The sequence below is a fragment of the Pholcus phalangioides genome, unplaced genomic scaffold (genome assembly GCF_987345545.1).
Source record: "Pholcus phalangioides strain wild (caught in Gottingen) unplaced genomic scaffold, Ppha-v1.0 ptg000017l_1, whole genome shotgun sequence".
Classification (NCBI taxonomy): domain Eukaryota; kingdom Metazoa; phylum Arthropoda; class Arachnida; order Araneae; family Pholcidae; genus Pholcus; species Pholcus phalangioides.
The window spans coordinates 38,126,288-38,143,368 of NW_028301610.1; the positions used below are offsets into that span (position 1 = coordinate 38,126,288).

At 36.5% G+C, this 17,081-nt stretch overlaps 1 protein-coding gene across 7 annotated transcripts in view; it reads right to left on the bottom strand.

Moving 5' to 3' along the window:
* LOC149073001 (RIMS-binding protein 2-like) overlaps positions 1–17,081 on the bottom strand; it is a 240,323-nt gene that overhangs the window by 62,831 nt on the left and 160,411 nt on the right. For all 7 annotated transcript variants that reach the window (XM_089246380.1, XM_089246386.1, XM_089246383.1 and 4 more), the window contains one exon: positions 7,242–7,500. In XM_089246380.1, the coding sequence (XP_089102506.1) occupies positions 7,242–7,500 (259 nt within the window). The remainder of the gene's footprint in view (positions 1–7,241; positions 7,501–17,081) is intronic.

A 17,081-nucleotide genomic window follows, 5' to 3' on the forward strand; every position in this document is an offset into this window, starting at 1 on the left:
GATCATAGAGCCATTTTTCATGTGGACGTTAGTGTTAGCAAACAGTGTATACTTTTTCCCGGGTACTCTCAATAACTTTGTTTTTCCTTCCACTTGGGCCTATTGTTGTAGTGTTAGTGATTTGAGATAGTTAGCTATTTCTAATACGTATAAATTGTACTTTGTAGCTTGATACTTTTTTTTAGAGTGTGTTGTATTCTTATATATATATATATATATATATATATATATATATATTCTTCTTCGTGATTTAATGTTGAGCATTCTATTTTACGTAATTTTTTCGTACAATCTCTTACGTATATTTCGCATACTAATGTATTTTACATTATTTTAATTTCCTGTTAACGTTTCTCATTTTCCTATTTTTGATTATTATTATTGTCTAGCTTTAGCAATAGTGTTAGTATGCCTCGACCTCGACTAGTGTTGTGTAGAGCTTGTGACGGGAGGTTTCCCTGTTCTAGGGGTATAGTAGCTGACAGTTTCAATTGTAAAGGGTGCTTCGATAGGGCAAGGCTGGAACTCGAGGTCGAAGCTTTACAGGAAAAAGTTAGGGTGATAGAGGGCCCGGTAACGGAGCCACTGGTCGTCGAGCCACCTGTTGATGAAGAAGCAATCTCTACGAACAACGAAAGTTCAGAGGGCGAATGGGTGGTCGTGGATGAGGTAGAGGGGGATAGTGATAGGGGTTTAATCATCGGCGATTCCATGGCTAGGGAACTTAGGAACAGTGTGTGTAGGGATTTTCTGGGTTTCGAGCGCTGTTGTCTTCCTGGGGGGAAGATTTGCAACGTTTGAGACGTTTTTCATCGCCGAAAGTTGCCCTTGCGGGTGACTGTGGGTGGGAATGAATCAGGTAGGAGCAAATATTAGTGAGTCTCTGTCAGAGTACCGGGATTTACTATTATCCGCTAGGGAGGGGGGTTCAGATGTGGCAGTGATTCCAGTGCTGCCAAGGGAAGGGGTAGTAGGGGGTATAGGAGTAGGATCCACCAATTCAATACAGGCTTGAAGGACATTTGCTCCTCACTTGGGGTCACGTTCTTGTAGCTTACTACATTTACCAATAGGTGGCTTCGTTCGGATGGGATCCATCTAAATAAGAGGGGGGTCTGGGAGGTTTACGATAGCCTTACGTCAGGTTTTTTACTCCCAGACTACGTAGTCGGGAATGCGGGTTAGTTAATGATAATCACAACAGTACTGACAGGGAATTACCCACCTCTGACTTGGATGGCTTCTCGATTGACACTAAATCACCGGGCAAATTAAAATGTGTGCTAATAAATGCCAGGAGCTTGGGTAATAAGAAAGATTTTTTAGAAACTATGATAGTTGTGGAGGGCCTGGATCTTATAGCCATTACAGAATCTTGGGCAAACGATGGGGATGAATCTTTCTTACACATCTCATACGATACTTTTTTGAGAAATAGATCTGATAGGAAAGGGGGTGGAGTGTTGATATTCGTCATGTTTGAAGGCAAGAGAGTGTAACGTGCATAGAAGTGATATTGAAACTATACGGGTTGAGCTTGAGAACAAAAGACGTCATAAACTTATTGTTGGGGTTTGTTACAATCCACCGAATAGGGATCCAAACTACATCGCCAAATTGCATGATGAAATTTCCTACATGTGTAACCATAAGAGGGTTCTCATACTAGGGAATTTCCATTACCCAGGTATTGATTGGGAAAACCTTTCATGTAGAGATCAGTATGAAAGAGACTTTCTTAAGTTGGTGCTCAAAAATTTTTTGTATCAGCATGTATCAGAAGCCACTAGGGGTACTACTATTTTGGATTTAGTTCTTACTAGTTCTGAGGATCTTGTTGAACATGTTTCGGTGGGGGAAGAGTTTTCTGCCAGTGATCATCGTATCGTCAGATTTCACAGTAACTTTTCCTCGGGTAAGGTTGATAACAAAAGACTGGTTCCTTGTTCTCGGAAAACTAACTTTGATGTTTAGAGAGGAAGGTTAGCAGAAGTTTTCAAAGACCAGTTGGAATCAGTAGGGGTGGTAAGTTAATGAGAAGAATTTAGTACGAAGCTGTCCTCTGTTTTACACGACGTCATACCCTTTGTTCGAAAAAAGAGTGTTTGTACATCATACCCTCTATGGTTCACGGATACCGTTCATAACATTTATCGTGAAAAGAAAAGAGCATTCAGAGAGTATAAAAGTGGACGAGGTGACCTATCATTGTTTACTGATAAAAGAAGAATGTTGAAGAAAGCGATAAGGGATAGTAAAAAGGAAGTTGAATCTAGGTTGGCAGATAACATTGGCTCTGACCCAAAATCATTTTCTTGATACGTCAATAATGGATGTAAGGGGACAGTTGGCACCCCCCACTCGATAGGAGGCTCTAGGTTAGAGAGCAATGTAGGCATGTGTAGTGCTTTCAATGACTTTTTCGCGTCGGTCTTTAATGGAGATAATGATATTCAATATACGGGTGTTGCATGGGGTAATAAAACCCTCAATGATACTCAAGTAGAAGACGTGGAGGACCTAAATCCTAAGAAATGTATGTGCAAGCAAAGCACCAGGACCAGATGATATCTATCCCAGGGTCCTCAGGGAATGTGCTAACGAATTGTTGGGGCCAGTTGCACAGATATACAGGAGTAGTGTTGCTGAGGGTATCGTCCCAAGGGATTGGAAACTTGCTAATGTTGTTCCGATATTTAATAAGGGTAGTAGAGAAGCTGTGTCCAATTATCGTCCAGTGAGTTTGACGAGCTCCCCCTCAAAAATTTTGGAAATTATTATCAAAAGGCAGTTGGTGAAGTGGATAGATGAGAATAATGTATTGTCGGATAATCAGCATGGGTTCAGGAAGGGGAAGTCGTGTGTAACTAACCTCCTGTGCTTCTATGATCATGTGACTAAGGCTTTGGGTAAGAGCAAAAATGTAGATGTTGTTTACTTTGATTTCCAGAAGGCATTCGATCGGGTCCAACATGATAAACTCTTGAAGCGTTTACACGAGATGCAACTAGGGTCATCGATTTGGGAATTCTCATTGATGAGCGGCTTAGGTTTTCTGAACATTGTTCAGCAGTGGTCAAAAAAAGCGAATAGAATGCTTGGTCTCATTTTCAAAAAGGTCTCTTCGCGTTCTCCTAAAGTCATTCTTCCACTTTTTCGAGGATTAGTTCATCCTGGACTGGAGTATGCTGTAAGGTTTTGGAGACCATACCTACAGAGGGACATAGACTTGGTTGAAGGGGTGCGGAAAAGAGCTACGCGTGTCCTTATTGGCACACAGGGCTTGAGTTATGAAGAGAGACTTCATTTTTTGAATATGTTTACATTGGATGAACGCAGATGTCGAGAAGATATGATCGAAGTGTTCAAAATTTTCAATAGGTTGGATAGGATGGACCATGAACTTTTAGTACACCGCCAATCGACTGCTTTTACAAGGGGACACCAGTATCGATTGGTAAGGGACAATGCACGGTTATGGTGTCGTAGGGGGGAATTTTCTCTAATAGGGTTGTCAATAAATGGAACAGCTTAACCCTGGAGGTAGTAAATTGTACCACAATTGACACGTTTAAAAAGAAGTATGATAAACATGTTGGGGTAAATCGAGAAGCTATTCATACTTAGAATAAGACAACCATAAGTATTCTTTATGGGCATATTATTGTTTTTATCACGTGTATATATTGTTTATAATTTTTATTAATTGCATTTTTAATTGGGTTGCTGTATTTTTGAAATATGTGACACCCATATTTTTATGGGCATCTTTTTCTCAGCCACCTCGTTGGGCATTTTGCCTGTTGTGGCGTTGTATTTGTATTTTATTAACGCGCAGTAAAACCTTGGATTACAATTACTTGGTCTACAAGTCTAAATAATTTTAACTAAGTATAGTTCAATGAGTAGGTAAAATCTTGAAATATGAATACAGTGATACCTTGACCAACAAGTAACTTGGCTAACAATATTTCTTTTGCAGGTTTTCAGATTTGATTAATAAATGTTTCAGTGGATGTGAATTTATTTGCTAACATAACACAGCCATGTTGTGGGATTTCACAATGAACACCATCATATCTACCATCGGTTGAGCTTTAAATGTATGACGCGGAATCGTTCTCCAAATATACCCCTATGTCTTATAAGATAGCTTCTGAACCATTTTCTGTGAATACACTAAGATCTTTTTTTTCTTTTCAAGTTTGTCAATGCTCCTTATCCAAATGTGAAACTTTTTTTATAGCCTTTAGTTATATTTTGTCTCTTTTCCTACTGCTTCAAAAAACTTATCTTTTGGGCAGTATCTATAACAAACTAAACAATTTTCCAAAAAAAACTTATGAGAAATTGTGTTTTGGCCAACAAATGTGATCACAGAACAATTTATCTTCATTAGCCAAAGTGTCACTACAGTATGTATACCAAAGCCTCCAAGATCAGGGACTGGTTAAAACTTTTTTACTAGTTCTTCTAAACTTCTCTGCAGAATGTCACAGTCAATTTTTTCCCTATTGAGCTCTCGCAAAAAAGGAAAAAGCATTACCCCATCACTCAAAAAATTTCCGAATCGCACCTTCCGTTGTTGCCATTATTTATCTTAACACTAATTATTTGCTTCATTTATAATTTATTTTATATTAATAAAACAAATCAATAATCTTAATTCAAATCAATGTAATATTTTGTGTCTGCGTATATGTGTGTGTATGTATGTCATATTCATTAGATGATTTTTCTGTCTTGCGTTTTTTCATTGTTTTTTTTTTAATTATTAGTTTATTATTAATATTTACTATTCGTGTTTGAAAATTAACTTAATAATAATCGTGTCCACCAGTATGGATCAACAACGATCCCTTGGATGGATTTTTTCTTCGTTTTGCCAATGTAAGTTTTATGATGTGATGAATAAAATTGAATTGAAAAAAAATTGAATATCAAAATGCCAAAATACAGTCACTTGTATCTTGTTCATTGAGGAGATCAATGAAGCCTTTGGTCCTTTAATAAAAAATACCTTTCAGAAAATATTCTGCCCCTCAAAGTCTTGCTGTTTATCAGGCCTTGATCAAGATTTGTTAGAGGAATCTCTATTCTTTAAAGTCAAGTTCTTTACTATACTAAAGCACTATTTCAGCAATCTAAGGTGACAGTGAAAGAATAATTTTTACCCTCGAAAGTTTCGGGAAAAATCATTCCACTACGGAAAACTTCCTCAAGATCATTGATAATGTCTGGGATGGTGGTTAATTAAGAGGGATGGTGATTACAATACTCAAATATGTTTGAAAAAAACCGTGGTCTGATTGCCTTATTGAACACAACTTTAAGGGGTTTGTTCATGAACAGAAACTATCAGGTGACAAAGACATTGTAAACTTAGAAAAGAAAATGGGATTGGGGGTGAATGAGGATGATATTCAAGAGCTGGTGAGAGAACATAGCCAGGAGCTGGCCACCAACAAACTGATGAATCAGCAGTGAGAGGTTATTGAGGGAATCTTATCTAAAAAGAAGAGGAGAATACTTTGGATCCCTCTACTTCAAACAAGATTAGGAGATTTATATAAAATTTAGTTCAATAGAAAAATTCAAAATTTCAATAGCTTATCCCAGGGGCCATGAATTCTAACTCAATTGACATGTTTAAAAAGAAATACAATAAACATATTGGGATAAATTGAGAAGCTGTCCATACTTAGATAAGACAGCCATCATTTTTTTTATGGGCAGTGTATTATATTTCATCATAATTACTGGTTTTTTTATTGCTCTTATTGGGTTGCTGTATTTTTAATATAGTTTAAATGTATTTAATATCTGTATTTTTTATGGGCATCTATTTTGAGCTACCTCATTAGGCATTTTGCCTGTTGTTGCCCTTGTATTTGCAAAGTAAAAATATACTAACAATATACTAAAGTAAAAAAAATGAAACCAACACTATATCTTTTAGAAGAATTGTGGGTAGTGAGAGGAGACAGACCCGGAACAAATCATTTGAGTTTCTATAATTTCTTATGGGGAAATTCACTTGGATATACAATTGCTTTGGATAATGATCACATTTTCGAAACCAATTATTTTCACAAACAAAAGTACCACTCTATTACAATTATCCTTGAAAAACAATTAAAATGAAGTATGATGAAACATAATATAGATTTTACAATTTGGGGCAATATATCATATTTCTTGAAATAAATGCTGCGATGCTTGCAAGGCCATCTTAAGAGTTCATGGGCCCCCGGGTCAAGTGATTTTTCTGAGGTCTTACGTGGCCAATTCTCAAAAAATTCAACTACTTCTCATTTTTCTGAGGCCCATGCGTTAAGAAGGAACAGGGTGCTTGTTGCTTTGAAACACAGTTTTAGAGGCTTGTAGTGCCTATACTGATGTGACGCATACTTTGCTATTTGTTAAAAAAGCATTTTTAAAAATTTGATTATGAACATTAGAGCTATACGCAGAGAGCTTTAATCAAAAATTAAATGTTCAAAAAAATTCATACAATTAAAAGAAAATATCTTAAAATGGTTTTTTAATCATTCCCTTTCAAATCAAAACATTACTTTTGAAAGTTAGCGACACAAAATTTCCCTGGAAGAGTACATTCTCTGTATTCTCCTACTTTTTAAGCACCAGTGTGCTTAACCCCTAAAGATAGGTCCTATCCCTGATGAACATGAGTGTATAAATTTCAAATAGTAAAAAATTATATTACATTTAAACTAGTCAGAATTGATTCCTGTTATTTATATAAGTAAACATTTTTTTAACAAATATTTGTATGCATATTACAAGAAAATGGTTAGTTAAACAGTTAACAGATAAGAACAAGAAGTTAACAGATACCCTGATGAGATGCTGAAGTTAAGCTCTCATCAAATATTTTAATGTTATTTGATACTGCAGCACTCCGAAACATATAGTATTAGTAAAGTGTTAAGTTAGTTCAATGTGCTGAAATAAAAAATATATAGTTGATAGTCAATGGTGTGAATTTTGATAGTCATAATCATTCATTAATTGAAACTTTATTTTCAGATATGAGTGGTATTAAAATTAAGTTTTTTTATATAAAATTCATGGTTTGTACTAATTTACGCTGAATATTTTTGGAATCAATGAAAGATAATTTTTCTGAAAGTTATTGTATTCTCAATGATTGCATTCTTTTGAAATAAATGCAATGCTTGTTGTTACTATTCCAGGTACTAAAGAAAATATGATAATACCTATTGAAGGAATATCAACACGTGATGAAGGATAGATTTCTTTGTCACTGAGGTTCTCCTCTGGTTCAATTATAATTTGTTTAGGAGAATCTCTATGATCATTTTGCTGATACTTTTGAGACATGTCTTCCCGACTTCTGCTGCTATATGAACGTTCTTTCCATTCTTGTCTTCTCTGACTAGGAGCTGGAGATGATGGAAGTGGTGGATTAGAAGATTTCTGACTTAATGTTGAATGAGGTTTATTTCCTTGATGCACCTAGAAAAATTAATTTTTGAACTTATAAAAAGTATCCTGGAAATAACTAACTCATCTTATGAATTAATTTCATGAGAAAAAACTTAACATTTAAAATTAACAATTTTAATTTTTTTAATCTACTTTTAATTTAAATTGTGGTCTGATATTTCAAAATTTTTTTATGCATGACAAACATATTGAAAAATATATAAATAAATATAGTCGAATCAGATTACAACAAATTCCAAAGGACTTTTTTTTTGTAAAAGTATTTTCCAAATAATACAAAAGACCAATGGCTTCAATTTGAAATTTTCTTTTGTATTAACAGAGAAAAAGAGGGCAAGAGAGTTTTTTATGGGCTTGGGAAGTCAAACATGGGCCCCTAAACTATCGCCAGTTTTCATTTATGCACATATACATACAATATTTTGATGTAGAATGTGTCTTACCTTTCAAAACTGGAGTACCATGCTAAATTTGTGAGTGTCGCAGAAAAGTGGTGAACACAAAAAACTTAACTATACATGATACACGGATGAATGATATCGCGTTTGATAGAGAATTAAACAAAACATGTTACAAAAACTCATTTACTTTGAGCTGATGTCATCGGCTAATGCCACAGCATTGGCAATAAGATAAATCAAAATCAAGGAAATCAAATCATCCAAAGATTCCAGCCTGGGGATCTTTCTTGCTGAAGGATGAGGGAGCTATGCTCTCTGTAATTGATGATGGTCTGATTAGCGACATTACCATTTAATGAGTACTTGGTCTCGTCCCAGTTGTGATATGGTTCCTGCAGAAAGGTGATGCAGATCTGCATAAACTTCCAATTCTCTTTGTTATGATTATAGTGCTACCAAAAGGTGGTACAGACCTTTATCATGGATATGGTGGATCGACCTAAGTTATTGACTGTGATATATGATATATAACTTGTTACATTTTATTAAAGTAAATATTTATCTGTGGCATCATGCTTGTTGAAATTGATGTTCAGAAAGTTGAAACTTAATGATTAATGGTTATGTAACTCTAGCAAAAAATTAACTATAATAAATATTATTTCAAGTGGGAAAAAATTGCATTTATGTTTTCCTTATTGTCCTCTGCACATGGTTTCTTTTGGAGAAAATTAAAAGGACTTATAGAGTGATTCAGAAATGTTGCACTGGGACTGTTCATCTTCAATGTTAGCATAGTAGTTTGGGGCTGTGGGTGCTCATCTTCATCAGTTATGTTGCAGCAGGGAACTGTGGGTGCTCATCTTCATCAGTTATGTTGCAGCAGGGAACTGTGGGTTTTCATTTTAAGCAGTGCCTTGGGGGCAGTTGATACTCATCCTCAGCAGTAGCATATGAACCCAAAGGCAGTGGATGCTTATTCTCAGCAGTAGTGGAGGTGGCGGTCGGGTGCTTTGAGTGTTTGTCCTCAGCAGTAAATGCTTCTATATAGTAATACCTTGGTTTTTATTGACTTCAGTCATCGTTGGTTGCCTTGGATCGGCATGCCCACGTGACCTCGCTGCTAGTTTTTGTTCTCCTGCTCAGCATGGCATTGTTTTTCATTGTATAAGCATCACCACGAGCATCTAGTCAAACAATTCCATGGAACCAGAGAAAGTTTCCAGAGCCAGCAGCCCTTCAAAGAAAAAGGCCAGAAACACGATCGAGTTGAAGAAGGAAACCATTGAACAGTATGAGAGTGGCACCAGGAAGTCACCATCCACAATAAGTTTCATTGTGGCAAAAAAGCAATAAAGAAGGCTAATGTAGCGAAAGGCGTGAATGTGCTAACGAAACAAAGATTGCAAGCTATTGAAACTGTTGAACAGTTATTATTATTATTGGATCAACCAAAAACAGTTAGATGGTGATTCTGTTTTGGAGGCCATCATATATGAAAAGACCAGACTGTTATATGCCGATCTTATTAAGAAAATGCCTAGGACAAGTGCTAGTGTACTTTGTGATTTTAAGGCCAGCAGAGGCTTGTTCGAAAAATTCAAGAGGGCATTGGTATACACAGTAGGGTGGATCGAAAAATCGAAATGTGGGTAAAAGAATCGGCTTGGGGTGCAAAAGTTGTCTTTTAAGCATACTAGAATAAATGCAAAATCTTTTCAATTCCAATTAATTTCTTCCGGTTCCCCAAGACACTTAAATATTTGCCAAAAATCAATTTTTATGCAAATTTTGAAGAAAAAAAATAAAAAAATGAGTTAAATAATCGATTTCACAGGAAAAATAGTATAAGCAGAGAATGAAAAATCATTTATTGTTTATTATTAAATGTATAGAATTATTTAGTATAGTAAAAATTGGAAACCATGGTAAAAGTTGGAAAGAATGGTGAAAATATTCATGCCATAACCAAGCAGTTGAAAGATGCATTTGCCTAGTGTTTGAGGTGTTGGAAAATGTGTGTGTGGAGAAAGAAGAGACACGGCTTCATATTGAATAGGATAAAATCAAGCAGCCATATCAAACATTTTACTACCAAAAAGCATTACAACATTTAGAAATATGTAAATCTTTAAATTAATAGAATTAAAAAAGCCATTATGTAAGTTCAATTTTTATAAGTTTTATGATTTATTGCTTTGATTTTTAAATTTATACTTCATGTATTATTATAAAATCATTATTATTTATAAGTTTATACTTTAATACCTGAATACTCTGCAAAATTTATAAACATTTTTTATTAATTTACAATTTTTAATACATTTTCATAAGTGTGAATTTTTAACTATTTTTGGGGCGCTTGGGCCACCAGAAGATATAAATGGATTTCAATAAAAAAAATTGCAGACTAATATGCCCAAGACAGAACTTTCTCACCCCACATCAAAAGTAATTTTAAAAAAAAATTCATAAATTTTCATGAAAATGTCAATTTTTAACTAGTTTTGGGGCACTTGACCACCAGCAGATACGAGTGGGGATTTCAATAAAAAAATTATGCAACATATATATATCCAAGACACAACTTTCCCACGCCATAAGTAATTTTGAAAAAATTATTTTTTATAAATTTTTATCAAAATGTCAATTTTTAACTATACTTGGGGCACCGGGAGATATGAATGGATTTCATTAAAAAAAAATTAGGCAAACTAATATACCCAAGACATAACTTTCCTACCCCAAGCCAAAAGTAATTTCGAAAAAAAAAATTTACTATACTTTTTGATCCACCCTAATACAGTGTCCCTTGGCACGGCAAAGGTGTGAGTTAGGACAAATCTGGGGCCAAAACATTTGTGTCAGAATTCCAAGATTATATAGAGGCTGAAGAATTCATCTTTAACAAGACTTCAACTGTGATGAAACTGGCCTCTTTTGCAAGAAAGTGCTAAAGAGGATGTGCATTACACTGGAAGAAAAGGCACTATCACTGCCTATGAAAGATAGGCTAGATATTTTGTTGTGTGGTAATGCTAGTGGTGATTGTGAAGAGAAGCCCTTACTGGTGTACCATTCAGAAATGTAAATGCCATGTTAAATGTTCATTTATTCTTCTCATTAGTCTTTTATATTCATTTTATATTAATTTCTTACTGTTTTAAATGTTAAACACTATATTTATTCCCTATAAAATGTGTTTTTGGTATCATTTTGGAGTGTCTAGAACGAATTAATTGGATTTACATTGATTCATAAGGAAATAATTACGTCAGCCTACAAACGTTTGTTGTTTTCAGACGGATTATCAACAAAAATTGAAGTATCACTGTATTTCCTACATTATTGAAGCATATCTGATTGATGTCAATCAATCTGGCTCCTCAGCTGTAGCATAGGAGCCAGGGACTGTGATTGTTCATTCTCTGTAGTTGTGACTAGTTGACTATAGTAGTTGTGACTAGTTGACTATAGTAGTTGTGACTAGTTGACTATAGTAGTTGTGACTAGTTGACTATAGTAGTTGTGACTGTAAGTGGCCATTTCCATTAGTAGCATCAGAGCTGGGGAAATGCGGGTGCTTACTCTTAGCATTTGTGTCAGAGAAAAGAACTGTGAGCGCACTTCTTCAGCATTTGTCAGAGAAAAGAACTATGAGAGCTCATTTTCACAGTGATGTAGGAACTACTAGTGCTTCTACTCAACCACATACATGCACTGCACCTCATCCATATTTCTCTATGGAAATTTTAATGAATGAGTACATGTTGGAATGTGCATGTATATGCTGTGAACCTAACTTGAAGTTTGTTTCTTAGGAATGGTTGTTACGTGTTCAAGTGAAGCTGTGATCGGTCTTCCGAAGCAGACAACTCAACAGGTCAAGTTTAGCTTCTTGTCTTATGTGTGAATTTTTAAATGTTGTAAACCTCATTGCTCTCTGTTGACTTTTTTAAATGGGAAATCGGTTCGCATTCTCGCCTTGAAGTGGTGTAGGAATCAGAGACTGCGGGTTGCTTGCTTTCATGAATATCATAGAAGCCCCTGGTCTCTGAGTACTTGTCCTCAGCAGTAGTGTAGGAGTTTTGGGATGTGGGTGCTCATCCTCATCAGTTGCGCTAGAGCTCGGGTGCTAGTTCACAGCAGTGGTGTTGGGGAGAGAATGCTTGTCCTCAGCTGTAAATGCTTCAATATCTCCTACGATATTATGGGATGTCCGGTCCATCAATGCCAAAATATCCTCATCAGTGGCATAGTATTAGAGGGTTGTGGGTGAATGTCACACAGTATGTATTTCATGCTCTTTAAAACATAAAACGTGTCAGTTATGCTCTATGTCACTGCTCTGTTAATTTTTTTTTTTCAAAATTATTTGGTCTTTTCATCAAAATAATGAAAAAGAGCCTAAAAAATGCTTGGGATCAGTCCATGAGCTTGTTAAGAGGATTTCACCTATAGTGAGAGAAATAGAGCTGTCAGCTCAGTTATGGTCAAACGATGCTTGACAGACAACATGAAAATGTGCGCAGCCTCTTATAGACTAATCCTCATTTAAGAGGCTTCAGTATACTCGTATAGTATACTAGTCCATTGAGTCAAAATTTGTTGAAAGTTTTTGCTCATCTTGCCAAACACTCATAAACTTTGTTACTCAAAAAATCCAAAGTATCATTATATTTTAAAAATTAAAGTGACGTATATTTAAAACTGGAAAGTGACGGCTGGAAATTTGTCATGAAATCAGCATATCTCACTTCATGAGAAGACTAAGAAATACAGTCGAACCTTATTATAATGAACACAGAATATAGTGAACTTTTTCATTGGTCCCAACTGAACACCTATTCAACTAATGTTAACTTAAATGCTTATAGTGAACTGCTGAGTGCTGAGAAAATGAAAATCTGCTTATAGTGAACTGAAATATTCCTTCCGCAGTTTCTTTTTCCAGTTTTTCAAAGGTAAGGTTACACATATTAGGATCCTGAAAGACAGCATTCCTTGACTTCCGTGTCAAATCCCACGCTTTCACCCTCCCCGCCGTTTCTAGGAATCCACTGGTCCACTACAAGACCCCATTCTTTTCAAACCACCCCTTGAAAAATAGTGGAAAAGGCCTGGAGGCATCTGGTGTCCCCATCCTTTCTATCTCCTCCAGGGCCTTATTAAGACCATTGAAGGCCCTAACACTTATGCAATTTGGCACCCCCCCCCCCTGAATTATTGAATCTATCAATCGAAAAACAAAAAAAATTGGGGTAGACACGACCCTACGTTTTGACGTGAATACATTCTTTGTGATTTGAATCGCATGGTAGGTAATGACATAATTAAATTTGTATCATCAGATTTGTCTGAAATAACTAACAGATGATACTAATGTTATCTATATGCATTCCGTATCTTTTGAGATATAGTTTTTTTATAACAATTTCGTTATGAAAGCAGACCGCGAGCCTGGTGCCCAGACCAGAGAAGAGGTATTAAAACCAGAGGGGTATCATCGGATTTGCTTTAGCGAGATCTACCCGCAGACATCAAAATCCCCGATATATATATTGCATCATTTAAGTTTATCAGTTGCGATCGTGAAAATTCATACTCTTCTTCCAATATCAGAGGTTTGCACCTAGCCAAAATTTGGGCCCGTTTTCCAGACTCTTCACAAAATTCTGGATCTAAAAAACAGACTCTTTACAAAATTTGAGATCTTAAAAATATAAGCAAAATTCTGGACCTGAAAAACTGACCTTCACAAAATTAAAATTAATGAAACCATAAATTTGAAATTTTATTTCCTTTGTGTAGATTTACTAGATTACTGTGCTTCCCACAAAATTAATGATCCTTTTCACAAAAGTAAGGGAAAATTTCACAAAAACAGGACCCTGCAAATAATCATTTGATCATTTTCATCGCACCACGGTCATTTTCTGCACACGAGGGCTAATTAGACCCCAGAACCTATAATTTATTGCCGATTCCGAATGGCAAGCTTGTTTTTTTATACTCATTGAGAGGTTGGTGTGCTAACCACTTGATGGAGGACTGACTCCCCGGTAGCAATTTTTTCTGTGGTCATGTCGCCGTTTTTGTTGTACCCATGTCAGGAAAGTTTTCTGACAAGGACGAACTGGGTATCGAACTTGGGACACTTCTAAACATTCTTTGGTACTTTAGGCGAGTATCTCATCGACCTGGGCTACCGCGTCCCCCTACAAATAAGGTCTGAACATTATACTATAATTTAAAAGGTGTATAAATTTCTATGATAAAGTTATAAAATATATTTTTTATTCAAATATATATTCTAATTTAGAAGGTATGTACAATATAGATTTAAAAGACAGTACATATGGCAGCATGAGTATTCAGGGCGCGTTTTTAACATGGCCAAAACGAGCATAATAACTTGTGCTAACCATCCCCCTTTCTCCCTTCTCTGGTTTTTATACTACCAAAGGGTGTCTGATATTGTAACGTATCCATGGGCCCCGTGCGTAAAAGTCCAAAGTCGTCATCACTTAAAAACATAAATGTTTACCTTTTGTTGTTTTTCATTGGCAGCGATGGTCATGTGGTGACGATCAAGGCTGATAGTGATGTTGCTGGCTTGGGATCACAATATGTAAATGAAATGACTTGAAGCCGATCGGCTTGTCTAGACACATGCGGCCTGGAGTTTTCCATTTAAATACCGGCCGTACACCGTCACGATTGCCCTCATTTCTCTGCACTATTACTTCAATAACTTACTTCTTGCTTTTACTACTTGAGTAGCTAAAATTAGTTGATCTCGGTTTCGGTCGTGAAATCTTAACAGAATGCTGTGATAACATATAACTAGTTCTTTTGTTCCCGGCGGGTACGATCAAGATGTTTTAATGAAGATATAATAGTTTTAGAACAAGTCTTGCAGTTTTGAAATTGGTGACTAGCTACTCTCACTAACCCAGTTGAAACCCAGTGCGGTTTATTCTTGATGAAGCTTCTAACTTGGTGCTAATGGAAACGTCCAGTATTTCCTCCATCTTCTGACGTTGACTTGGCCAAACTGGTGGACTTTCATCTCTATGATCGTGGAGAGATCTTCTACCTGAAATTGGCTACTGATGACTTGTCTTGAAACATGGAACTCTACTCTTTGGTTAGTTCTAACGGGGTGAATGGACCTGCACCGTGGTCATGAATAAAAAACACCAACCTAGTCGGCGAGTGGAAAGATTATATTCGTCTAAATGGATATGGACTTTCAATGGTGAGACCCACCCATTTCTATTGATACAAACCTTGGAATAGATGACTAACATAAAAAATTGTTATTAATGAATGAATTGAACTTGATGTAAAATACTCATTAACTAAATGTAATAAAGCAATTGAAGTGATGCAAAACAAACTTGTTTTTTATTTTCTGCTTGTTGTCTGCCTTAACTCAGGATAATTCAAACTGGGCATGTAACCCTTAAACGGGACATTACAATATGGAGCATGACGAAAAGTGACTAAACAGGAAAGAAGAATACAGAGCTCTCTCCATGGAAAGTGCTACTGGACCTTGACCATATGACACATATTTTATGGACTTTTTTTTGTTTTTCGTCAATGCTTCCAAAAATTTTTCTTTTCTAATTTATTGAATTTCAAAAATAAAAAAGGAGAAATTCAATGGTATTAAGTCAGTATCAAATCCATTTAAAGAATTAAATTAATGACTTGCAATTTTCAGGAGGGTGCGTGCCCATGTGCCTCCTTCACGAGCTGTCCCTGCTACAGTTTTAATAAAACCATTAAGTGAAGAAAGTTCTGTCTATGGTACTTTATACAGACATGGCAAACTCTTGCACAATATTATTTTATGCTAGGTTAGTTATGCAAGCAACGCCACTTTTAATTCATGTATAATCTGGGTTTTTCTCCTGATTTTAATAATGAATTAAATTCTGAACTTTAATTCAGAATCACATATATTTAATTTTTATGTTGCAATTTAGCTCTCCACCACAAGGTATTTACTTTTTTTTTTCAATTGCCACTTTAAGGAGACTATATTCTCTCTTATTTTATTTGAATACAAAAAGTATGTCAATATTATTGTATGACTATAAGGGGACGTCGCGTTGAAAGTGCGTCTCTTTTCCGTGAGGTGGCGGAATATCCCCAATCCCTTGATATAGGAGGGATGTCCAATTGGTACACGAAACTGCGGAACTTAAAGAAGAAGACTTTATTTCGAAGCACACTCAAAACAGACAACCGTACAGAACGGAAGCCACATTCCAACTCACGTTCTCTTCTCTTGGAAGATAGATTTTCTCTTCTCAACTTCTTTTAACAACGTATAAACAAACAAAACGCATTAGGTGCAGTAAGGCCACAGAGAGTTAGTAAAAATATCCATACTGGGGAAAATAGATTCGTTACAATCTCCCCCTCTGGCTCCGACGACGTCTCGGCGAGGAGCCAGTAACAGCCATCTTTCCTTTGGGTGTAGTTCCTGACGGACACAGCGGGAAGTTCCGGGCAACTGCCGATACTCTTGTGTCAGGTCGAAGTTCGGTCCTTGAATCGCACCGGTTCTCAGGACGCTCATTAGGGTTCGGATGCACTTTTGAAGAACGCCACTCTCGTGGGGTCCGGGTAACCACGGTTGTGGTCTCAGCATCTTGTAATGGAGTCAACTCTCTTTGTAATCGGTACTGCTTTACGGGATTCAAGACGAGTTCTTGTTTCCTCCCGTTCAGGAAATCTTCAGCTTCCGGAGTAGATTCAATGTTTTCACTGATCTTATCCAAAACATCATTCCCATGTTGGGAGTTGTGGAGAGTCCGTGAACTCTTCTCCAGTACAATGAAGTTCAACAGCTCACACTGCTCGGCTCCCTTACCGATTGGGCTGGATAGTTTATCAGCGTGGCTGCCTGGACAGTTACGGGCAATATGACCACGATTTTCACACTGGTAACACACTATCTGATCCCAACATCTTCGGGCAACGTGTCCACGTCGACCGCAGTTATAGCAAGCATGCCTTCCTCGCAAGGTCGAGCGAGAATTTGAAACACGACACTTTCCGTAGCCTTCTCCAGGGCCACCTTTACAGCGGTATACCCTGTCATTACCACTCTTGTTGATCTGGTGCTTGAGGAAAGGTCTTCCTCCCCCTAACTTGGAGCATCTATGGGAT